Raw genomic sequence first — 27,197 nt, 5'->3', positions numbered from 1 at the left:
TCCTCATTACATGATGCATGTTGACAGTTTTTCCAGTTATAAAGGAAATGTTTTTTTATTTCTGCAGTTGAAATGGTTGTGCTGCATTGGGTTCATTAATGTTCTCAAGAAAAACAGGTCTACTTCCAAGAAAAAAATGCAAACTAAGCAAGTTATCTGATCTTATCAAGCTAAGGACAGGTCTGTGGAGGAAGACTCCAAATGACAACAGCAACAAAAAGGGTTTTCCCTGGACAAAAAGAGGTATAGCTGAACTGCCTAGAAAGGAGAATGTTCACAAAGAGCCTCTCCCCAGCCTAATGTTAAGGCTAGGAATAGGCTACAAATAGGTTCACACTGCTTCCAGCACATCATGGAAAACAAGTCAGGTAATCATTCTTCTTTCTTATTGCTACTTTTCATTAGCCTATAGTCTTTTTTTTCTTCCCTTTTAATTCAGCAGAAGGGGCAACTTCCTTCCTCTTTCTCAGAAGAAGGTGGTGCAGGCTAATTTTTTTTCTGAGTGTCCCTTTGGATCTGCATTTATTATTTTCCAAAACTGTGGGAAGAACAGGAAAGAATCCAGGCTGAGCTTAGTAATTATTTCTAGAGAATCAAGGGAAGACTATTTTGGGGAAGAGAGCATGTGACAGTCACCATTATAGCTCTGCATTGAAATCTGTTATGACATGCATATAAAGCAACTTCTGAAAATATCCCACTTACATGTTAAAGTGAATGGCTAGTGATCAAATCTTCCTCTTCACAGTTCCTAGACTTATTCTACTCACTTGTAAAGCAACACAGCCAAATCTGTTTAGCCACAGCAGTGATTGAGTCAGTGATTTTGCAAATCAAAGTTCTCTTTTATGACAGTGGTAAAAATGGAAGCCATTATCCTGACAGTACAGAACCACCATAATTTTCATATTCAATTCTGGTAAGTTTGTGTTGATACACAGAAGACAGAAAAATTACAAGTGGTCTTCTTGCATGCCTACCTAGGTACTCATAGACATAGCCATAGACTCAAACAAACAGAATCTTTTACACAAAGAGAACTTTGTGGTCTTCCAATGGGTACAGCAAGTAATATGCTGGCAGAGTTCTACTGACCTACCAGACAGATACTTTCATTGTATCTGGCTCACTGATCAAAAGCACCATGGCAAGAAAGATATCTGCATTATGTGTAAGTAACCATGCAATAAAGAATACTGACACTTTTTTATTATTATTTTTTGCTTGCCGAGAGTGAACAGAGAAGCTAGAAATTAAGGGAAGATACAGTCATAGTTCTTAAGTGTCTTTTTTATGTCATCACATGATGCAAAATGATATAGTTGAGAAAATCTTGTTCTAATCTAGTAGCATTTTTTTTAATCCATACTGAAGTTGACAGTAGCATGAAACAAAAGCACTGGAGTGTAAGACTCTTTTGGGATAAAAGTATTATTTAAATGGCACAAAACCACTGTCAAAGTAAAAATAAGCTTGAAATACAGTATTCTGAAACAAAATAAAAAGAAATCAAACCAACCAGTAACAGTGTCATTGTCTGGTTTTTCCCAGTCCAATATGACAAAAGTTGGACAGCCCTCAACAGTCACCACTGTGAGGTTGGTTGGAGGATTTTGTGGAGGACGAGTAGGTTCTTCCTTGATGCTAGCCTCTTCTTGAGGAAAATGTTCAAGAGAGCTTGTGATAGAGCAAGGCACATCATCATCTTTCTTCATGTACTTGACATGAGGGGCTTAGAGCAATAAGAAAGAGCTGTTATTCAGTACAACGTTTTTAACAAAACATCGATGCCATTCCACCCATCCTACAACTTCCAGTTCAGGGACCGACGCAAAAAATCTGTACAAGTCAAAATCAAACACAGATGTTTAAGAAGGAAAACTATACATTCAATAATCTTTCCTAAGCTGCCTTTTTTGGGGGGTTGGGTGGGGTGTTGTTAGACCTGGAATCTGCACTACTTCACCCTTCTGTTGTCACCTTTCATCTGAGTGGAATAGACAGAATCAAATGAAGCTTTGTCCTTCCAATAACCAAAAAAGATAATTTTGATAAAAGACAGGTCAGTGTCCATGCATTCCCCCCAAAAGAAACACCATAGCTATTAAAATCCTACCTTGGTACCTTGGTTTGCCTGAAGAATCTGTTTCTGATGTAGGACTTGAACTGAAGACAGTTGCATCAACTGTAAGAGACACGGTTGTAATTCAATTTGCAATAAATATAAAGTTTCAGAACTGCTGTGTCTCATGGTTCATTTGGCATTTGAAATATCCCTGGTAAAGTTCCTCCATGGTAGACCTTTGATATCAGATCTGTTTTTTTCCTTTTAAGGACCCCATTTTGGCTGTGGTGCTAAGTAGACCCCATACTTACCTAACAGTGTAAAGAATGTCATAGTCAAAATGACAGAATTCATGACTGCTGCTGGATTCAGTTCATTCAATATATGTGAAGTGTATTTTGGACCTTTTTAAAAGCAACTTTTTGCACTGTACTGGCCATTTAAATTAGAGCTCACTTAATATTCAGAGAATATGTAGTACTATTAAGTTGGCACACAACTTTTCAAAAAAATAGTGACAAGGACATCACAAATTTTGTCTTCAGAGCATAAAACTTCCACAGAACGTGAAAGGAATTGGACACAAACATTGCTGTGAGCAGAAATGTGCTAGAGCGTTCAGGATTCTTAACATCAATGTTGTGGTAAATAGCCTATATATTGAACAGAATCTTCCCTTAGATACAAATACTAAGATGGATGTCAATGAACAGAACATACGATATATTCAGAACAAGCCTTTTTTTCATGTATCTAGTATCATGAGATCATATTTTGTCTCAAAAATTAATTTTAAGCACACCCTCCCCACAACTCTAGGTCTAAATATCTAGGTCTAACTCCCCACAATAAAGGTCTAATTATCAACTATCTATAATGTTTATCCTATTGATTTTTTTTTCTATCTAGATAGTTGCATATTGATCAGATACCTGGTAGGATATCACAACCATCTTGACCACTGTCAGCCACTGTTAAAGTAATAATTTAAATTTATGTCCTATGCAAAATAAAACGTCCAGGAAAAGAAGTGTCTTATCTACACCTTTCACAGATTTAAAGTAGACCCTGAATAGTATTGAAAGGCTACTAAGCATGTATTGCTTTCTCGGAGGATAGAAGAGCCATCATGTTCTCATTTGTAAAGATGTGTATCAGAAGACAGCCAGGTGAATTCAGCCAAGTTACAAAAGTCAAAGTGGAATAAGAGAAATCAGAATCAACCCAGACAGAGTATTTCCTATATTATAGTGCATCAATATATTTTAGGAAAGGGAAGCCAGAGGAAAAAAAGGAAACCTTTATGTTAATGAAGAAAAAAAAAAAGAAAAAAAAAGAAACCAGAGCTGTCTATATTATGCTCACCATAATACTCTGGAGTTGCAAAAGCTGTTGGTGTCTTAGATGGAATTCCTGTCCTCACAGGTGTTGTTGGTCCAGCAGGTTTAGCTATAGTGACAGAAGAAGGAACTTATGGCAACAAGGCATTCACTATTTAGAAAATCAAAAAGCTATTTCACTCTTCTAACAAAACTCAGATTCCTGACGAGTGATTCATAAAATAAGTGGGCACACGATTTCATTTAAGCTATGACATTCCCCTCAAAGCTTACTCAACAGCTGCCAGTTGGATTTAGGAAAATGCTGAGTTTTCCTTATTGCCTATAGAACCTATTCCTGAAGTCTAGTAAGAAAATTCGTTGCTATTTGGAGATCGTCTTTGAGAAATTCAGTCAGCTAGAACACAACTTGGTTATTAAGCACTGGCTGGTAAATGGACACAAAATAACTAACATAAACATTCTGTTTCACAAATAAAAGAACACTTCTTCACACTAGAGAACAGCTGAAGTCACCAACAGAAACCTGGAAACCTCCCAGACAACCACTGTAAGACTGTGAAATCTCACCTCCAAAAAGCCAAGAACTACATAATGTAGTCACCTTCCCTGCATGTATGACACAGAAGAACATGGTGACTGAAGGCAGAATGTTGATGAACCAAGTTCAAAAAAATGGAAGGTAGGGATAAAAGTGGAAATTTATTAAGATTCTCACTAGAGTCCAGACTGACAAAGGTTTTGGAACACTCTTATTTCCTTTATTTCCATTCAGGAGACATTTAATGTCTGCATAGAAACCTTCCCATAACACTCATCTAGTGGATGAGTAAGAAAGATACAAGTAAGGAATTAATCACACTGTTAATAAGAAAGAGAAACAGAACAACATTATAAAAGGGAAAATCCAAGAACACTGAAGCAAAATTTTCCTGTTAATACTGTGGAACAGTTTCTCCAGGGAACTAGAAGAAACTCGTATGATGTTCAAAACTAAGCAGGACAAACATTATGAAACAAACTAAAAGGAAAATCTACTACCGGTCCCGCAAGGAAGGACCAGATCATCTAACTGATTTATTCCATCTTGAATGTCTAGGAAGGCATGATAACTGCTGACTACTCCATAACCTCACCTCTAGTGTATGGAAAAAGAGGTGGAATTCCAAAATGCTGGTAGATGAATTACAGATTTAAGAAAGAAAATAAGCATAGATCTCATTACAAGCGAAAGAAAATGCAGCAAGTGAAGATTTTTTTTTGTGCTACAGCTCAAGACTGACAACGTCTTATGTTCTGTTTTAGCTATTACTAAGGAAACGCCACCAGTCAACAGGAAGTACAGACACAACATTTCTATCTTGGCTCTGCTGTTGAGAAGATATACAGCTTGTTTCATCCATGTTTGAGATTGTAGTTCTAATCTGATGCACAAAATACTGAAGATTTATTTAGGTCTTTCCACCATTGCCAACAGGAAGACCTGCCACAGGGGTAAATTTTCTCACAAGGATGTTGGCTGATACAGAGATGGACCAGTTTTTTTGTAGATGAGCTAAAGAGGGAGAGGACAAAAGGGGCTTCCCCAGCAGGCCCAAACAGAAAGGCAGTCTCTCCTTTCGAGAAAATTCGGAAGAAAAATCACTACCCCCTTAACACACACAAAGCTCTAAATGAAACAATCCAGAAAAAGTAAACAAGTAATACAGCAGAGCCAAGATCTTTGTATTTCCAGTGAACTAAAAAGAGTAATAAGCATAGTGAGATGGAATAACATTAACCTTTGGATTCTAATTTCAAATCCACAGACAAAGTATACAGAAGGACTCTGAATATTAGCTTCAGGGTAAAATTAAAATAAAATAAGAAAAGTAAAAGATTCTGAGTGCTCTTACACTGATACTGAGAAGCAGGAATATTGTTACACATAGACTCATTGTACATGTAATAACTCATATCCGTCTACCTTCCAGTGAGTTTTCTGGCTGCCTATTAGCTTAAGTTATTTGCAGGGGTTAATGGATGTGCCATATATATGGTATAGGGACACAAACATGGGACAGAATTCCTTTATGAATTATCAATTGTGGGTACATACTGAAGCACGGTATTTGATATCTCCCACCTGACACATACATTAAGTAACTGCAAATGCTATTAGTAGACATTGAAATGTTTTTACAGTTCATCTTCTTAAAGGATGACTTGCATGATGCTACTTGGCTTTCAGCTCCCTTGCTATGGATGATTTTTACACAACTAGGTTAGGAAAACAAAAGGAAAACAATTTATATATTAAGACAAAAGACACAAGGTATGCATATTCCAGAAGACTAGTTTCTATAGACATCACATTTGATTCAAGAAAGAGAATCTATACTATAATATTCTCCTGTACACAAACAGTCACTTCAATATCTAACACACTATAAAATATTTATGGGGAAAAGGCTGAGATACCTGGACTCCCTGGTTTACCAGTCACAGTATTTGGAGGCAGAGGTTTTCTTCGCATAGGTGTAGGCTTGACGGGAGGTATAGGAGGACGCTGTGGTCTCAGTGATGTAGTTACTGAATGACATTACAGGACAGTGTCGTTAATTAGTTACCCTCAAATTCCGTAAAATCAGAAAACCCTCAAATTCCATAAAATCAGAAAACCCACTACAAGTTATATTCTGACTTCTGAAATAATGTTTCATGTTTGATTTATAATCAAAAGCAAAGAGGTGAAGCAAGGAGCCAGAAACAGTTGTATTTTCAGACATAAATTCTTTGGAAAGTGGTGCTGTGGAACTTTAAACCAAGCTTACAATGAGAAAATGTAGCTCCTTTGGGATTTTGTACAAATACTTCAGAGACTTTTTCTTTGTGTAGTTACTCACTTCTGTCAACAGTTATTTTTTGGCAGCTGATGGGATACCTCTTCCCACAGTAAACACCGCCTGAGTTTAGATGGAAATGTCTTCAGTATCCTACTCACAAAATTCCTATTCGTTTGTACTTTCTATCTGATAAAACTTGTCACTTTCAGCTTAAAGCAAGATGTAGCAAAAGGGAAATGATTATTAGGGATATGTTACCTTATGCCACTTTAAAGTAAAAAATGAAAGTCACAGTCAGCTCATGGATTGATATGAAAAAAAGACTGTTATTGTGTTAGAAACTCCTGAAGCAACCAACTAGGCTGCTTCAATGCACATTTCCAGACAATATGCATTAAATTTATCTGGTAGAGTCCTTTGACAGCTAGCTCTGAAAGGAGAACCTAAGTCTGATAACTGATACAGAACATTTTCCTGTGTCTTCCAGGCAATTACAAAGAATTTTATCATGTAAAAGAAAGGCAAAGGAAAAGATTTTTCTTCCACTATTCACCTCTGCACTTTTTCCCTTAGGAAAAAACTAGGAGATGTGTGCAACATGTTTATGTAACAAAAGACTTCTTGTACCTAAGAGGAGAAAATCCTTAATGGTAATATAATTCTTAATATGCTGCCAATATCAACAAAACTGCAAGCTGCCTGATACTGAGTTACTGGCTATGTAGAGTTCCTCCTTTATCAGACCATAGTTTACCCCATAAATAGAGTGATTATGGGTGAGATGGGAACAGATCCAAAGACTCATTTAGGAAAGTTTTTTAGAAATACTTACAATATACAAACATGAACATTTCCGTCTTTCTCGGTTCACTTTTACTTTTGGACTTATGTGATCACTTACAACCCCCCCACTTTTTTTTTTTTCCTTCTCTTATCCCTCAGATTAAGACAGCTAACGATACTTAATCTAATTCAGAAAGATTTAGTGGTTTCGAAAACAGCGTATGTAAGTTTCATATTCCTTCTTCATCCCCAGGTGGAGATGAAAAAAATATGCCTAAAGACCTGAAAAATTATATATTATGTTTATATGTCATCGTATCCTAGATATTGCTACACAGTAGTACCCATAATTAATATCCCCCCTGCCCATATGTAGGAAATGGGATTGTGTGAGGTATTTATGGGGTAAAAATGTGTAAGCACTGACTTGTTAGTGGTTTCTACTGTATCTTCCAAAGAACACAACCACAGTAGTTAAATGCAAGCTGAAACAGTGTGTCACAGTTGAATCTAGTATACTGCACTCTGGAAAAAACAAGAATCCTTACCATTCCCTTCTACTTCCACAGTAATTTAGAAGACAGTCTATGACGTTACCAAATGTAATTAATTGAGTTTGTAAACTAGGACTCACACAAGAATTTAGGGATTTTCCGATAGCCTGGCTTATTGCTAAAACAGTGGCATTGTGAACTGTTAGGATTTATTTAATCTCAGATGTTCTTTGGGCAGGGAATGTATTTCCTTGACCTTATCAACCCTATCACTCTTCATGAAAAAGGAGGGCGAATAGCCTCTTAGGACATACTACTAACAACACATCAGGTTTAATTCCTGTGTGCTGTAACGCATCTTTTTCATACCTCATATATGGTGTAAATGACAGTCTGTCAGTTAACACACATTAAGATTTCAGGAAAAAAATGTGTGTATTTAAGAGCTAGGTCAAATATTGGCTAACTTATAGCTATACCCAATAAATTGAGTTTTCATATACATATTAAGGCACCATAAAAAGAGCTGAGATCACAAAAGTATACAAGAAAATTATGGAACAGTAGTAGCTAATTTCACAAACATAACCAACTGTCTATTATGATTAGAGTTCAAGGTACTGGCTTACTTCAAAGCTCTAAAAGCTTAACTTTAAACATCTAATGTCAAAAGATGTGTAAAAGCATATGTAGATCCTCCTTAAAATCTCTGTGCATAAAAAAAAATAATAATGCAGTCTTTGTAAATCACAGACTGGATTTACTTAAGTGGACATCACTGCTTGACATGCCATGACAGAAAAACAAAAAACAAAGAAAGCAAAACAGAGAGCCATGCTTCTTTTCAGTTTGCAGTCTGAATCCAGCTACTACTAAAAGTACACCACACTCTACATAATCTGTGCTAAATACAACCTTCAGATTGAATTAAATTTAAAAAGATAAAACATCAGAACTCAGCCATCAAGCAAGGCTGCTGTCTTTGTGCAGGTAAATTAGGTGCAAAGGAAATCCAGTAGGGATTAGGAGCAAACAGGAGTTTATTAATTACTAAGAAGTGTATCTCTGTATCTCTGTTTTTAAGTCTAATAACTTATTTTCAAAGGAAAATCTAAACCAAAAACAACAGATGCAGCTGAAAAATAAATCCAAGGGCAAAATCAGAAATATTTTGAGTTTAGTCAGTTTTTATGCCAGTAAAAAAGCACAGTTAAAAGCAAGCTCTATTCCTTGTTATGCTAATGAAACCAAGAAAATTATCTGTGTGTGTGTTTGCATGCTTGTCTGTATCGTTATGTGGCACAAAAAAACCACTATAGTATAACTCTTCATCTGCAACAGAAAATTGCCAAGAAGCTGATTAGAAAAAAGGTGAAGCACAAGAAGTCTATTTTTAAAAGCTTGTTCAGGGAAGTTGTTTTTCTGTAAAAATATTTTGAATATTTTGAAAATGGAATTGTAAGACTTGCAAGAGAAGTAAAACTGACAAGTCTTTTATAGCACGTGTAAAGTTAAAAGTCACATGTAAAGTCTACTTAAGTTAAAAAACTGTAAGCTTATTCACTCCCACGATGGTACTTTGCAACAATCCTAGCATTCTAATTTTCCTAACAATCCTAAGGTCCAAAAAAACATTCTCATAAGTGGGTAGGTAATTTGGTTAAGCATTCTCCATTGCTAGTTAGAACCCACAGATATGAAAAAAAAAAATCAGTGTTTACAGTAGAGTGGCTGTTTAATCACAAGGATACAATGAGCACTGGCAATGGTAATATTTAGTCACAAACATATGCCACATACTAAGTAGTGACCATGAAATATTCTTGTTTTTCTCTCTCTTAATACCATCCTGAAGCCAAGAGATCATGCACTAATGAGGATGACCAAAAATTATTTTCTCTTCTTCAGTAGAGGTGTTTTTTTTTTTTTTTTTTTTTTTTTTTGTGTAGGGAAGGCGATGTTCTGATTTTTCATAACTAATAAAAATTGGTACATTGCCCTTTTTATTAATCTTACCATAAAACGGCTTTTCCCGAGTATCACTATATTCAAAAGGTTTTTCTACATCCACGCCAATTTGTCTAGTAATATCTTCAGGTGTATATACATCATCTGTGAAACAAAAGGAAATGAATTAATTATCTACAGAGCAATACCAAGTTATATAATACTTCTATATTGTATGTGTCCAAACTCTAGCTAACATGATGTGCAAAACTGGCATTTTTAGTGATAACTCTATTACCTTGCTATTTGAATAAGTAGAAAGTGGTCTTGGTATAGGGAGTCTACACTTTAATTTTAAATATTCGTTGGAAAAGGCATGTTTAGAAAGAGAGTAAGATTAAGAGATAACTACTAAGAAACCAAAATTATATGTGGAAGGATGAATACAGGGCACGTTTTAGTATTTCTGCACACAGAATAAAATGTCTGTTGATTTTTGTTAAGGGCAAAGTTCTCCCTGAAAAATAAGATCTTCCATTATCCTCCATATTGAATAACTAGAGGAATTCGAAACCAAACACATACCATATTTGGAGTAGTGGAGGCAAAGTGTGCATAAAATTCAGTTTGTATATAGAAGAATGTCCCACTTAAAAGTAATATAAACACATTAAAAAAAAGTAAATGGCATTAAAAGATCAACACAACTACTCCTGGTACAGAACAATTGTTTCACATGCCTACATTTGTAGGACAGCCAAATTGTTAAATTAATATGCCTTCCCTACACAGGATAAGTATATTTACTTTATAAAAACTCTATATATAGTAGACTGAGAAGACGCTTTGCAATTTCATCATGTTTGTGAAAAGTTCACCCTTCTCATGACATTAGAACCAACCCCCGTCCAGCAATTTAATGTATCAATTAAAAGAATACACACATACCTACACAAACACACACACACACACACACACACACATATAAATTACCAAATTAGATAGCCTATTCCAACATGATTAAAACATTTCAACCAAAGATTTCATACATTTATAATCTGGTACTCAGCTTATTACTAGACTACACCAGTATTTCGCCAGTATGAAACAAGTAATTTTTCATAAATTTGTCATGGTAAATAGGATGAAGGTCTCCTGGTTCCTGTGACTGAAATTCTTAAATGTAATGTGATTTTGGTATAACTGAAATTTGTCTTCAGGTAACTAAATTGGTTAATTAGGTCTTCAGATATACAAAGCACCAGAGTACTAATCAATGTTTCACGTGACTGGTGTTCAAGGATGACACATGAGAACATCAGCATTAGCTTTAAAAAGAAAAATAAATCTTATGCACCATGGGTTACAGTTGAAGTATATGAGCTTCTTAACTTCATCCCACAATAAATATGCATCATCCCATTGCCTCAATCTCACAAAATCATCCAGATATCTATTACATGTCTAACTTAGTTTTGCACCTGTGTCTACAGAAAAGCCTGCCTTTATTTTGCTCTTCACTATATAGTTTAGAATTACAATCTGTTCTGAATTGTATTGGCTATCAACAAACAACATACTGTATATATTCTATACAGTATTACTGCCACTAGTAAAGTAGTAGCGCAAATGAAGTGAAAGGAAAAACAAAAATCTCCTCTTTAATGTTTCAATGCACTTCAAAGTCACATAAAAGTTCGCCTGTATCTCCACACGAAGTATCTGCAATGTCATACAACTTGCTGTATTTATCATAACATTTGCCTTAAGCAAGTAACATTAGCTAGCATATTATAAGCATTTCAACACAGCATATTCATCCAGACTTTTAACAGAAATGAGAATAGATGTGTTAGACAAATGTGTGTTGATGTTTTCTTTCACTTTCATCATTTGTTTCCTGGAAATATTAATGGGATTTGGAACACCTTAAAACTAACCACTGCACCTTGAATAGCAGGAATACTATTAGAAGCGTGGATCGTTTTAAGGAAGTGGGAAAAGGTGCCATTGATAAAAAATAAAATTGGAATACCTTAATATTTGAGTTCCTCTAGAACTTAGCTATATGCTAACAGTTTCACAAATAAAAACAAAGCACAGCATAAAGTTGATGTCTGTTATAGTGAAAATCAATTCTCTCACAAGGGAGATGAAACATTGCTGAAACTTGGGTGAAGGTTGTCCAGAAGTTTAATAGACCATGAGCAACTTTTACATTGGTAAGATTAAACCAAATAATGCTTAGGCAAGGTATATCACATGAACTAAAACAAGTATGAAAAGCCATGTCATTAAAAATAAATTTTACAGAATATGGCTGGAAACATGGAAGAAAGCTAAAAGGAACGTTAGTCAAGTGGCTGAAACCTCTGCCGCTTTCCCAAAGTCAAGTTTACCACCTGGCATTACAGCTAACAATACAGCTAGCCAGGAGACTGAAAAGCCTGCCAGGAAACCAACTGCAATCCCATGTGCTGCTGCTGGAAAAAACAAATTCCACAGCTTATCATCAGAGCCCCACTGCTGCCAAACACACTCTGCATGCAGTGGAACATCTTTGCATTGATGCTAATGAGTACACTCAGGAAGAAGAACTGGTGTGCATCCAACAGCACTGCCTGCACAACAAGGAAGTAAGAGATCCGAAGTGGTCTTAAAACAATAGACTATCAAATGTACTCTTCTTCAGAGGAAGAAAAAAAAAGATATAATGTCTAAATGTAAGCTTGAAAACTTGTTGTCCCTTACAGCTTGGTTAAGGATTCTGATCAGCTAACCACAGAAAATAACACCATTTTCCTAATGGAAGAAATAAACTTCTCTATCCTCAAAAATCATCCAAATATCTTAAAATATAATTTCTCTGAGATATCATCTACTGAAAAAAAGCTCTTTTGTCTTTGCTCAGCTGGTAAGGTTTAGGGTTCCAGGTTAGTAGAGTTCTCTTTTTGAAGTCTCTTCTGCAGACTTCAAGATTGTTTGCAGAACATAATGGCACATTGCTTAGGAGGAATATAGAAGATTTCCATTTAATTGATTACTTGAACCCTCTGTTGTACAAAATGTTTTTTTTGTGAGCATAGACATTCTTGTATGCTCAGACACTGCATTTGCCACAATATTGTGACGCACTTACTCTACAAGATGACTTGGGATTTCACTTTTTGATCATAAAAGGAGGAATATAGCGCAGAATGAAAAGAATTCGCTAAAAGTTGCAGTCCTCTTAATCATGCCATAAATGCAAAAAAAAAAAAAAATCATTGATGATTTCTCTAGAATTCTGAGAAGAAAGGTGTAGTCTCATAGGAAGTTATCGATGAGTTACTATGCCAGCAGCACTTGTGGTACGAATAAACAGATAACAGACAATAGATGCCAACTCTTCCTTAGTAATTTGAACACCATGTTTAACTGAAAGTGCTCACTCAGTAGGATGCAAAATCTAGGTAACAGACGTCTTCAGGACACTTATTTCACTTAGGAAAAAAAAGACTTGCTTAACTGAGCAATGGAAAATATTGCAAAAGCATAATTTTCCAAAAACCTAAATGAAGATACCTATTTGCTTGTGAATATACCTAGCATACATAGCAAGGTAATAGCCTTGTGACGATTTCTGACATCATCTACCATAAAGGAACTCTACTTCTTGCTGACAACTGGCCCTACTGTAAAGACATGGAAATAATGACTACTGGGTACTCCAAATGGAGCATTTAAAATAAAGATCGCTTAAAATAAGACTCCAGCAATCACCTAAAATAGCATTAAGCACAATAAACTATACTTAAAACGATTTAAACACCTATTATCATGTTTATACTGCTAGTTTACTTAGAATGCTTTTTTTTTTTTTTTTTTTTTTTTTAACTTTTTAATCTAAAAATGCCACTGCCAAAGACATTGCTATGCGGTAGAATGGAAGAACTTCACATACTGTCTAACATAATTGTGTATTCATGCATTTGGTGATCAGACATTAGAAAGTTCACTTTCTGTGAAGTAGATTGTCCAACACTAGTGAATAGCAAAACCTCCTGATCCATGATTACTGCCATCATAAGTCACTTAATACCATAACTGTCCCTGATGTCCTGCAGTCAGATGGGCTCATTTCATTTCCCAGAAGGAATATGAAAGGTCAAAGAACACATATCTCCAATGAAGACATCCCCTCTATATGTAATATAAAAGAGCATATCAAGTTCAGGCTATTTTTAATTCAATTTAGATATACAATCATCTCTGGTTATTTATTCTGGATTATCATCTGGACCTATCACCTGGCTGTTTATTCTGGACCTATCATATGGAAAACATCAACAAACAGTAGACATATTATATACTCTACCTCTAAGTCTACACTTATCACGTACAGTGTCATTTCACAGTAGCACTCAGGAACAATATAGCATTACCAGTAACAGCAATTACATACAGTACTCTAAAGAATTAACTTCTATGATCATATGTAATGAAATATTTTGCAAGGCTTAAGATCATTTCAGGAAGTAACATTTGTGTGTTTTTACTTATACATTAAAAACAAACAAACAAACAAACAAAGCACACAAAAAACAGCTCTACCTGTTGTTGGCACAATCCACTTTGGCAAGCCAGGTGATTTTGTTCTAGCTGGTGCTAGTGTAGTTTTACTAAGAGCTGTGAGGAAGTTTAAAAGAAAAAGCTTAATGAGAAGAAAATGAGACTTTAAGTGATGCCAACAATTCCATATTACAGAAGAAAAAGCAAGAGTTGCTGTGGTGGCATAGAATTTTTTTTCCTAAATTGAAAAGGTTTTATCTTAAGACTGATTAATTGAAAGAAACACACCCTTTTTCTCCAGCAATACTTAAAATTTCTCTAAGAACAGGTGAAAATCATTAAATAAATACTTAGTGTATCTCCTTCCCATCCCAAAGTGAATAAACAATTATTACCATGTCTGGTCTGTGATTTATCAGATGGCTTTGGTCTTGCAGAAGTGAGACGTGTTTTATACGCCGCTAAAAGGAATAAGGTTCAGTTTAAATGCTACGTGTAAAAGCAGTGTAATTTGCCACAAAAAAAGGTCCATGCACCAATGCGATATAGCAAAATGGACATATGACAATTCTATGAGTTCCGATCCAAAATGCACGCTGAAAATGCTGGTTTCTTTAGTGGTCAGATGACTCCATCATGCAGTCTGACCAGTTACATTCATGTTTAGGTTTAGGAAAAGATATAAAATATTTACAGCCAGTTACCCAACTGTATATGGATACAGAGTTAGCTCTGCAAGGTATCCATGGCCTTAAGACATTTAATTAGGTTCTGTAAAAAACAAAAAAAAAAACACAAAAAACCTCAAAATAAAACACCAAACTGAACCCCCCAAAATCAAATATTCAGATAAAAACATGAAACATTAAAATATTGCTGAGATGACAACTGGAAGCATACAATGCAGACACTATGCATGGCTGCTGAGGCATAGTGTCATCATCAAAGTTAAAATTACTAGCCTTCAACCTTTTCCTACTGTCATCTTTCACTTGCAAAACAATTTTGAAATTTTATTTGTTACAGTATGTGTGTGAATCACACTGAAAGCTGAAAATTTAAGTAGTCATCAATGTCATCTTATGCCAAATAACTGACCTGAGTAACTCAAACACTCTTTTACATAAATACAGCTAGCTATTTGATATTTGAATCTATCAACCATTCTATCAACATCAGTTACTCTAGCCTCTCTGAAGTGTCTGAGAAAACATTTATGCAGGAAAGAACATATTACTAATTTTTGACATTCAAATTTGGTAAAAATTTCACAAATACAAGGAAAAAGGTGGGAGTCAGTTATGTTTGTGTTAGCAATGCTTTTGATCTGTGGATCAGACACAAAACACTAATAATGCTTAAAAGCTTTCAAGGGTAGTAAGAACAGACCATTAAACCTTAAGTTGTATTGATTTTACTTAAGAGCTACAGACTCTCAATGCAACAAACTAAGAAAATTATAAGAATTACCTGTATTCAACCGTGGAATTTCAGTTACAAGAGCTGTTTTAGGTTTGGGTGAAATCTGGTATGTTTCATTGGGAACTGAAAGAGATTTTATTGCTTATCAAATGCAAATGATTTTCTTTTTAACATCAGACACCACAGGTAGAAAGGAAATTCAAACATAGTGCAGACCATAAACAAAAGGGTGAGTGATAGAAACCCGACTGAAAATCATGGATTTATACCAGAACTTCAAGACTGGGAAGATATACATCATTAAAAAGCTAGACAACAGAAGAAAAGATGAGCAAGATATCTTTTTATATGACTCCTCAATCATGTACATGAAGTATTTATTTCTATAAATAATTACAAACAAATTGGCTGGAAAGTGACTGGAAAATTAAAAACAGCAACATTTGTACATGCACTGGAATGTGCCTAACAAATGAAGAAGATAAAGATATGTTTAAGGTATTTCTGTTGATTAAAGGGTAAGTTTAGCCATATAGCAAAAGCAGAGAAAGTAAAGTTATCAAAATAAAATGACATAATATTCTCATTACCCAAAGTCATTTTGGACCCATCAACAACATGAACTGTTATGAGGTTAATTGATCCCAGGTGTGTTGTCCTTGGAGCTATGAGAAATAAAACATTGTTCTGTGAGATGTGAAATCAATGATGTTGGATTTCATTAAGTATTTGTGTCCTTTGTTTCATAAACATCTACCTATGCATCTGTTAAGACAATTTTTACAGACCTAAGACAGTCATGTGTTCTGATTAGTCTGGAGGTATTTTCATGCTGACAGACAGACATTGCAAATATTCTGCTGGGCCTCCACCTACTTCAGAACAGACACTCTAATAGTGGACGCTAGCTTGCATTTCACTAAAAATTCTCTAAAAGTTTGTAGTAATACAATTATCTTTAAGGCATTCTTCCCTCATTCAAATTTGACCACATTTTGTCAAAGATAGAAAGTTACTGGATGAAAAAGAAAGACTGGCAAGCAGAACTGCATGCTACATGTGTCTCTTTCTCTTTCAGAAACAAGGTTAAAATATGGAAGCTGGAAAGTAACCTACTTATAAGGATGAAGAGCATTGACTAATTAGTGCCATTCATTTTTAACAACTTTCAGGATAACAGTAGAATTTCTTTTGCATATAGATCATTACAATGATTTAAATTTTAAATGGTAAAAACATAACCCCTTAAGTTCTGTTTTCTAAAATTCTTCTACTAAACTGAACTGTGTAGTGGTGCCAAAATGTGGTACTTGTTAACTATGACAAGATTGGAAATACCTCTAATTCAATTGAGACTTAGAATCTAGCTTGGTTACTTACAGAGAGTCTTCCAAAATAATCCTTTAGAAAACAATTTTTTTTTGGCTAGACTGTTCCATTTGATTTTCATAATAAATACGTGTATCGTTCTTTAATGAATAGGTCTCTGCTTCAATTGTTTCTGGCTACATGAGAAGTCTAAGGGAAAAGGGGGAATGATAAAACTATTCATGAACCTAATTGCCTACAAAATAAAGTATCACCAGTTTGGAGGTAACTGGGAATTAGGAATTAAGAAAAGTTAAGAGTTGTTCTTTCTTATGATCAGGTTGTCACACCTTCCCTAGTAATTTTTTTTCCATTGTAAGCTTCCAATCTAGTAATTTTTATGAAATAATTCATACCCTAGGTGAAGCTGATACTATACATCCTTCATTATAACTATGCATCCCTAAATTTACTATAATTACTGCACTGATTAGAAGATGGTACTAGTACTCTTACCATCTAACTATTTTGGACTAAGATCCTGTAGCCTGAGTTTCAAAGTACTTGCACATTTATTTAGTGTAATAAATTCCCCCCGAATAAAAGAACTTAGTGAAACCAATTACAGTAGTGTATCTTATATAGAACTCAAATTAATTAAGTTCCTCATATTTTTAATGGCTTCTACCCACCAATTAAAATAAATTAAAAAATATAGCCACCCTAACTTGTGCACCCATAGACATGGTCCAATTTTGGGGCATTCTTTGATGTAGTTCACTGAGGTACAAAAAGTTGAACAATTATACTAATTTCTCTCTAAATACCGATCACGTCACATCCAGTAGTACTGACTGACAGCAAAAAGTGTAACTAAGATAGTGCTCCAATAACACTTTTAAAGTCAAAAACTTTAAATTACCAGGTTTAGTCTGTGGTATTTCTGGCTCAACAGATGTTTTGGGCTTGGAAGGAACAAGCAGTGTTTCTTTTGGAGCTGAAAGAAAGGAAAAAGATTATTATTATATTTTTAAGGAGTCACAATCCAATGCCATACTTAGCCCACAGAAAGTGCATGCCTCAAATGCCTGAAAAAAAGACAATAACAATTCCATGGGTTTCTGGAACCTGAAACAAAATATCCAAAACATAGAAATATTCTAGTACTGTGCTGTATGATAAGGTGAGTTAGTGGCTAAAATTCTTGCTTTAAAAGAAAAATTAGACCACTGAATTTGGTTGGAGAACTGAAAACATTCTTCTGGCTAGACATGAAGCGTAGGCAATTTCTGCCTTAGTTCGAGAATAGAACTGAGACTCTTCTGTATTAAGAAACATGCACATATGTAAGCAGAATGACGGACAGTGAACTGATATTGCATGAAAGAACACACCAGAGCATATTCTCTACAAATTTCCCCATTGAACAATTAAAAAGACCTGCATCTTAAATTTAAGGAAATTTATTTACCCATTGTTGCCCTTGACTGCTCAGTGGTAGTAGATTTGTAATAAGTGGTTGTGGGGGTTGTTTGATGTATTGCTGTTAAGGGAGAAAATGTTGAGAATCTTAAAATTTTACTTTAAAAGAAACAAAGCAGTATTTGCACTATTTCTAAAGCTTTCAAAAATGCCCCAAACTAAAGAGTAGTAGAATATCTTAAAAATCAACTGTTGACAGTTTTCAGTATCCTTCTATTAACTTCTCCTACACATTACTTCTATAACAAAAATGGGAAGAGACACAGATCATCTTAACTATTTTAAAAGTACTTTTGTTTCAGTATAACATGTCAGTTGCTAAGGGTACCAGCATATTTCAAAGGAGTTAGATTGCATTTTGTGGGTGAAAAAACGTACTCATAGAGAAGCCCCTCTGTTTACAAGATAGCAATAAGGGAGAACTCAGTGTATCTAAGTCACTGAAATTTGTCAACGCTCAAATTACTAGTCATCATTTGCCGAATGTAATAAAAGGAGGAAAAACATATACTACAGATGCTACTATTATTTGCAGTGTAGTTTTGACATTTTGGATTGACTGATCTAGAGGTTGATTTACCGTTGATTCACCATAAAACCAGGTATGAATAATTCTGTTTAAAGCACAAAAACTCAGGCTAGGGGAAAAGAATGATTAAATAAAAACACTCAAAATTACAAGATTGACTCCATTACCAGGTTTGGTGTGTGGTGCTCTTGGTTTTTCAGTTTTTTTTGGTTTGGTATGAATGAACTGTTTCTCACTTGGAGCTGAAATTAAAGGAAAAGAAAAGAAAAGAAAAGAAAAGAAAGAAAAAAAAGAAAAGAAAGAAAAGAAAAGAAAAGAAAGAAAAAAAAGAAAAGAAAAGAAAAAAAGAAAGAAAAGAAAAGAAAAAAGAAAAGAAAAAAAAGAAAAGAAAGAAAAGAAAGAAAGAAAAGAAAAGAAAAAAAAACAGCACCCATAACAATAATTGAAATATTTTAAAAACAAAACAACACAAACAAAACACTGTTTCCATAGTACACAAGGAATATCATAGTACACAGGAAGTGTGATCTAATCTGTAATAAGACAAGCTGAAAATCAATCAGTTGGAATTCCTGTAAAGAAAGGAGAAGAAATTAAATGGCCACTGACACAGACTGACTTCCCAATAATTATATACAGATTTGTAGCTTTGGATGAAGCAGTGAAGAATACAGTCACAAACAGCATACAGTAAAGTAATGGGACAAAAACAGACAGTAGTAGCCTTTCTGTGCTGTACATGAGAATCTGAAGAGAGTACCTGTTTTTCAGTGGGCCCTTCATATCAGACTTGATATATAAATTAAATTCCTTGTTTTTACATGGGAACTATTTATCCCTGTCATTTCCATACTATTCAGTACCTCATTGCTCTCTACAACTTCCTGAAGAGGGGAAGTGGAGAGGGAGGTACGTTTTTTCCCTGGTATTCAGTGACAGAACATGTAAGAATGGCTCAAGTTGCATCAGGGGAGGTTCAGACAAGATGTTAAGAAAAGCTTCTTTACTGAGAGGGTAGTCAGATGCTGTAACAACTTCCTAGAGAGGTGATTGATGCCTCATGCCTGTCCACGTTTAAGAGGCATTTGCATAATACCCTTAATAAGTTTTAACTTTTGGTTAGCCCTGAAGCTATCAGGCAGTTGGGAATCAATCAATCAACCAACCAATAGGTCTCTTCCAACAAGAACTATTTTATTCTATTCTAGTAATTCTTGTCATGACTTTCATACTGGAAAAGGTATTTTAGCACTTTCAGCAAACACTTGCAAGTCTGTGATCCACGCCAATGTGAAAGGTCCTCAAAAATCTACCTTAGCCTGTACATTCTTCACCCCCTTGTTCTAAAGAACCATTTTCTGCATGTAAAGATTCCGTCAGGTAGCCCCAGATATGTATTACGAGGCACATAAACTTCATAAAGCTATGTAAAGATACCAAATACCTAAGTATCAATGCATACAGAGAATAGATGTTAAAATATGAACACGATGAAAAGCATTTTTAATTTCCTATTCGCCACAAGGAAAAAGCATACATAAAAGATTATTAAATGGCTGTTATTACTTCATTAATGATACCACTTCATTCTCAGAAAATCTTGGGCATCTCTCCTGAAACCAGCGACAGAAAACAATTATTAGCAAAGATTGTTAATCCTACTGCCCTATTCTGCATGGATTCATTCATCCTTATTTGGTCCCCACCTGGCAAGTTAAGAAGGAAGATTTCTGAGACTAATGTTTCACATATTTAAAAAAGTTTCCCCAGTAGGTATTACTAAAAGTTAACAGAGAAAATGGTTTTAAGAACTGGTGTTTGACTTGTGAGGTCACATAACTGGTATGCTTTCGTGTATGTTATGCTGTAGTTCATACATTCTTCCATAAATTATACAATGAGTAGTAAAGCAGAACAGCATTTTATGATAACAGTATCCATACCTCAGATGCAGAAATGACAGGAATCACTATCTGTTCTTTAAATAAAGCTCACTTACTGGAAAATATATAACATCTGAAGGAATATGTCCTCCTGATTGGAATGGCTAGCAGATGAGGAAAAGAACCTTCAAAAGTAAACGAGCTTGCGCATTACTACCCTTATCAAGATCAAAGGGCAAGCGGGTATCTAGAAGCAGAGCAGAACTGCATTATTAGTTTTTAATATGATGTAATGACACCTTCTCTAACAAGAATGAAAAAGAGAGTAATTATTTACGAAACCATGATTACCCGGTGTTGCCTTTGTTCTTTCAGGAATATGAGGAATCATAGCAGTAACTGGTTCATGGAAGGATGGAAAGATTCCTGTTGGAAAAAGTTTGGATAAATGCTCAGAATAATGAAGAGATCCTCCTCCCTTCCTCTCCCCACCCCCTTAAAAAAAAACCCTCAGAGATTTCTGTTTATGAAGAGTTCCTTTTTTTTTTTTTTTTTTTTCATTTAAATGCTTTTAAAAAAACCGTCATAAAACTCTTCAGTGAAATCGGTGATTATCTTACACAGGTCAGCCAGATTTATGATATGGAGTCTCCTAAATGGAATACAACAGAAGGGAGTACTCAGTCTCATCTGGGTGAAATGTGTATGTAGGGAAAAAAGCACTGCAACAACCCTAAGAGAGCTCTCTGATAAGTTTCAAAAACATGCTACAAAACAACCAAAGTGTGTTGCTTGGGTACAAGTTGTTAATAACTTCATATCATTCATCTAAATATATGGGTCCCTACTATTCTTCCAGTAAAACCCACACAATACTAAAAAATTTTGAATTACTGTAATTTCCATCAGTGGTATGACTTACTGCAGAGGTTTCTTAAGCTATAGTAGTACAGAGGTATAGCAAATGTACTGTGACAATTCTACATCCCCCCTGCCTCCCCTCTCCCCCACACACCTCCACCACAAATGGCATGCCCAATTATCAACCACAGCATTACAAAAAGGCAAGGTAATTTACCAGGCTTGCCGTGTGGAACATCTGGAGATGGGAGCTGGTTTAGGTTTAAAAGGTATATGTTGTTGTCCTTTAGGAGCTGAAAGAAAAGACTTGTTTTAAGGGTATATACTCTTCAGAAATTAATCAGGTATTGCACAGGCACTGCACGCCTTGTGCCTTCAAGAAAAAACAAACTGCAATCTCTGCATGAGTGACTGAAAAACTGAGAGACAGACATATGCAAGTGTTTAAAAGGAAAAGACAACCATAAATTAAAAATATGAGTGGAAAAAATGATCAAGTAAGCAAAATCTCATCTGGAGTCAAGGAGCAAAATCTGAAAGAACAAAGACAGCCACAGCTGAGATGTTCCCATCTGTATTTCAAAGCTGACAGCTGCAGTAGCCATGGCATGCTTGTCTCCTACAAGAGTCAAAACAATCATGATCATGTAAGAGTGAAAGAGAAATTTTCTGTGAAGACAACAAACACAGCTAGGACTCTTTCAATACCTGGAACAGAGTAGAATTTAAGTTCACTATGTAAGCAAGAAAACAAATCAAACCCACGAACAGATCATGTGGTAAAACAGAATAATAATCCATAATATTTGGTCCATGGAGCAGCAGGGAAAAAATAATAATAATCAGCTCAAGGTAATATCTTTACCTAACATTGTCTTTGTTTGCTCAACTGTAAATGTAATAGGTGCCAATACTTCATAAAACAAGAACGTACAAAGAATTAGTGGTAAGTATCATCAAAATGTAAAATACTCCCTTTTACTGATTTCTTTTTAAATTGCAATAAATATTAGTGAATATGCACTAACTAAAGGAAGTTTCAGCTGGATGCCTTCAGAACCACTACAAGTTAAGGAGGTTTGGCAATTCACTAGTATGCAACTCTCTACTATGTATAATTTTTAAGGGTCTAATTCCATTACCAGGGCACACTTGAACAGAAGAGATGCAATTTCTTCCAAGAACATTGTTACAATGTTTATATGTTGTTGTTTGCTCTTGCTATGCAAATTAGTCATCAGTGACAACTGTCATGTGACAGAAAAGCATATATGCAACCCACCAAAAGCAGCCATGAAATATATAAACCATCTCTATCTTCCTTTATACATGTATTTCATGTTCATTACAAAATCTATTTGTTTGTAATATGAAGAGATGTTAATCAACACTTTTTTCATTGAGAAAAGACAACCCAAAAGAAAACCCAAATATTCAAGCACAACAAACAGCAATGTATTTACAGGTTTTGTGTGTGGTACATCTGGACTTGGTGATGTTCTGGGCTTGAAAAGTGACTCGTCGACTTTCTTTTGGACCTGTGAAGATGAGCTAAGTTTTGAATGCAGTAATGAGGGTGATGACTAATCATAAGTCTTTTGATTTTCCTGACAGGACATTCATTTTCTGCAAATAAAGTTTTTTTAGGAAATATTTTTTCCATTTGAAGGTAACCACAAAGAGACCTCATGCCAATGTAATAAATGTTAGTGCTGAGATTACAAAGTGACTGTTACAGTGCAGTGTTGGATTAACTCTCCACTTCTCCCAGTTCTCTCCAATAAATCTTTCTACAGAATAGACTGCTATAGTTCTAACAGTACCCTTAGCTGCACTTCTCAAGTGTTTCACACTCCAAAAATCTGCTGCTTGCTTAAATTAATAGAGCATTAAAAACAAAACAAGACAAAACAAAACAAAACCATTTCCAGCAAAGCAGTCAGAGCAGAAGAAACATGGAAATTTACAACTAATTTTCAAATGGACAGAGCAATTCCCAAATGAAGTTTTGGGAACAGGAAAGTATCATAATTTTGCACTTGTAAATGAGTAACTAGAAAATACAAGTACCTCTTTCACATTCTGTGGAAATTGAGACACAAATTTTCCAACTTGTGAGGGTTCAAAATTAGAGTGTTTAAACCCCACACCCCAACCATTATACAAGTTATTGACACACACAAATATCTGTCTTGTTTCATGACAGCTATGTAGCAAAATTTCATTATGACAGTAAAACAAAGCCTATTCAATGAAATATTTGTGTACTTTCAAAGAACTTATGAATTTTAGCGATTTTCAAACTGAAGAAAAAAATCATACACTAAAGTGCAAAGTATTGAGAAGCTTACTTGTTCTGGTTGGAGGAACACGGGGACTGGGTGATGTTTTAGGTTTTGAAGGCCCATCACGTGTCTCTCTAGGAGCTGAAAGAAAGAAACTGGGTTACACTGTGTTAAGATTTTCAGAGGTGTCAGTGTCCTCTACCACCTACAGTAACCAAAAACAGAGCAAAGATTTGAGCCAAAGATGCTTGTATGGAAGTGATGCAATGGGTGTGGGTTTTCTTGGAACAAAACCAAGCTGTAGAGAAAATACTCTTCTGTGACATATCATTAACAGAGCATATGGCAGAATTATTGTTCCTGTTTAGAAGGACTTAACCAATTAAATAAGAAGAAAACAAGGAAAGTAGTTTCAAATACAAAGACACCACTGCTCTTTAATGGAGGTTGTACTGGAAGGATTCTCAGTACCACAAACAAGCAATAAAAGTGCCTTAATCAAGTGGATCTGCTTCAAGGATCCATGCGTCCAAAGATCACTGAAGTGATTCTGTTCTGACAGTGGAATTGATATTTAAGAGAAACAGAAATATTTTTCAGAATTCTATGAAGGACTGAATTTAGTAAAACTGGAAGGGATGGGGAATAGAGAAAGATAACTTAGGGCATGCAGCTTTGCTCACCCAAGCCATGTGACTAACTAGAACAGAGTCATCTTTACAGTATGACTGAGAATGTGTAAGTTAGGATTTTTTTCTGAGCTGTCCTCTGTCTCTTTAAATACCAAAGGAAATTACCCCATCTTATGTACATAAAAACTTGAAAGGCATAAGGATCCGCCTCAAATGTTTTGAAGAAAATATGAAAAGAGGTGGAGAATCTTGACCGTTAAATTATTAAATGCATTATTAAATTATTAAATATTTGCAGGTCAGCATTTAATGATTTGTGTTGAGGAGGAATGACAATCTGACTATACAAATAAGAAAGTATAATTACCTGCTGTTGACTTTGGTTTCTCAGTTCTAAATGTAATTGGTTCCAGAACTGCATCAGTGTAATAAAGAACAAAAACAACTCTTACCAAGAACAATTAAAACATTACAATCCCTACCTCCACAATGATCATACCATCCCCCTCCTACAGCCACTGAGAGATGGCCACTCCTTGAAACTCAATACATGACAGAGTATTATTCAACTCAGAATTGCTGCCACTTCAAGGCAATAGCTCTACTACAGAACAATGCCCCAAATATAAAACTGAAACTTCTGTAATAAGTCACAAAGAAATTGTGGGTGGTTTTTCAACTTCAGTTTTCTACACTCTCCTGGTTTATTTTAAAATTTTGATCCAAATAATAGGTGCAGATTTACTAGAGAAGAAAGGAATCTTAGTTTTCATCATTCTGCCCATTTCCGCAGTAGCATCATCTAATGCTGCAAATACCTTGGATACTTGTACTGGGTCTGGCTGGGAGGGAGCTTATTTTCTTCATAGCAGTCCCTGTGGTGCTCAGTTTTAGATTTGTGACCAAACCAGTGTTAATATCACACTAATGTTTTAGCTGTTGTTGAACAGAACTTGCACAGCATCAAAGACTTTTCTGTTTTTTGCTCTGTCCCCCAGAGAGTAGACTGGGGGGTGGGCAAGAAGGGGGACACAGCTGTGACAGCTGATCCAAATTGACCAAAGGGATATCCCATGTCATGTAACATCATGCTCAGCAATAAAACTGGGGGGGTAGTCTTTTCAAAGGAACCATTGCTCATGGACTAGCTTGGCGTTGTTCTGCTAGTGGGAGGTTTGTGAGTGATTCTTTGCATCCGTTGTTGTCTTCTCTTTTCCCTTAGCTTGTTAAACTTTATCTTGAAACACATTTTTTTTTCTCATTTCCGCTCTTCTGACTCTCTCCTCAAAACCGATGGGGGTGGGGGTGGTAAGCAAGCAGCTGGTGGGCACTTAGCTGCTGGACAGGGTCAACCCAGTATTTCATGCAATTGCTGCTATAAGTTTTATAACTTTCTTCCTCCACCCTTAATTAGCCCAGGGTTTTATATTGCTATATACCGAACTGTGTAAACAACATTATAGAAAGTATTACGCATTCTTCTATGTGTGAAAAAACTTAAGGGTTGTGAAGAAATGACTGAAAAGAATGAATGAATGAATGACTGGTGCCTATGAAAGAAAAAACATGTACACAGTTTGAGGAATACAGAAAAAAACAACAAAAACCGCCTCCTCTTTGCAATGACACCCCTCTTTTTCATTCTCACTTTCCCAAAAACAATCCAAACTCAGAGAAGAGCTATTTTCATGGAAGACTGCAGAGAAAATATCTGTTGTTGTCGTGATGTAAAATGTAAAAAAAAAAAAAAAAAAAAAAAAAAAACTGAAGAACTTTAAACTTACAAGATTGCTTATAGACTGCACTTAACATGACATGTGATACTGGATTTTATCCTTCAAGGACTACACCAACATACACACCCGAGGGATAAATAGGGATTGAAGCCTCACTGTTCACAGTAGAATTTGTAAAACACACGTATCAAGATGATACAAAACAATGTACTTACCAGGCTTGGTTTGTGGTACTTCTGAGCTTGGTGATGTTCTAGGTTTGGAGGGAATACGGTGTGTTTCTTTGGAACTGGAATAAAAGAAATGCAACTATTAAAGTATTTCAAGAACTGAGACGGTCAGGAAGCAAAACATCCAAAAAACAACAAAAATAAAACAACAACAAACCAACACATGCCTTTGGGACCCTCTGGAAACCCAAAGTGTTTATATGAGTAGTGAAGAAGTATGAATGCCTGGTACATGAAATACTGCTGATGAAGAACCTGTGTAACAAAATCAAACGAAGCAAGGCCAGGATGGATGCCTGATTTGGAGACTAGCAGAAAAGATGAAGCACGTGACAGAAACTGAATACAACGAAACACAGTCAAAGGAAGATCGTGGTGCATCCATCCACTTTACAGAATACACTTGCGTGAGGAAAACCAAATGAGATGAATATGAATTGTTAGTGTAAAATCACACACACAAAAACACTTCAGAAGGACAAAATATAACAGTAAAAAATTATGACAGTGGCATACAATGAAGATGTACTTGTGATGCTAGATGTCTACTGAGTATTTATTCTAACCATGCAAAGCAGCGTTGGTGAGAATTGTACCACTTAAGTAGCCACAATATGTATTTTAAATGTGATGGTCCTTGTAGGTAAACTGTTACCTATTGTTGGTTTTGGTCGAGCAGTTCTAAGTGTTATAGACTCCAGGACTGTATCAAAAACAAAACATAAAAGCTGTTTTGAGAATTGAGGAAAACAACTTCACTTACAGTTAGAATTTTTTGTCTAGTAGCTATACTTTGGATTATACACTGCTTCATACAAAAGCTG

The 27,197-nt window shown here is 35.4% G+C and overlaps 1 protein-coding gene across 1 annotated transcript in view; it reads right to left on the bottom strand.

Annotated features, from left to right (window-relative positions):
• The window catches only part of LOC121075988 (ABI family member 3 binding protein), a 151,478-nt gene that overhangs the window by 23,617 nt on the left and 100,664 nt on the right, over positions 1-27,197 (bottom strand). The window contains 20 exon segments of the mRNA XM_040569840.1: positions 1,520-1,732; positions 2,117-2,185; positions 3,431-3,514; positions 5,866-5,976; positions 9,524-9,619; positions 14,048-14,122; positions 14,401-14,466; positions 15,476-15,550; positions 16,018-16,092; positions 17,658-17,732; positions 18,207-18,278; positions 18,914-18,988; positions 20,981-21,055; positions 21,708-21,732; positions 21,734-21,784; positions 22,954-23,028; positions 23,842-23,916; positions 24,775-24,822; positions 26,359-26,432; positions 27,029-27,076. Of these exon segments, the coding sequence (XP_040425774.1) occupies positions 1,520-1,732; positions 2,117-2,185; positions 3,431-3,514; positions 5,866-5,976; positions 9,524-9,619; positions 14,048-14,122; positions 14,401-14,466; positions 15,476-15,550; positions 16,018-16,092; positions 17,658-17,732; positions 18,207-18,278; positions 18,914-18,988; positions 20,981-21,055; positions 21,708-21,732; positions 21,734-21,784; positions 22,954-23,028; positions 23,842-23,916; positions 24,775-24,822; positions 26,359-26,432; positions 27,029-27,076 (1,557 nt within the window).

The sequence above is a fragment of the Cygnus olor genome, chromosome 1 (genome assembly GCF_009769625.2).
Source record: "Cygnus olor isolate bCygOlo1 chromosome 1, bCygOlo1.pri.v2, whole genome shotgun sequence".
Classification (NCBI taxonomy): Eukaryota; Metazoa; Chordata; class Aves; order Anseriformes; family Anatidae; genus Cygnus; species Cygnus olor.
This window is presented reverse-complemented; position numbering and strand designations above follow the sequence as displayed.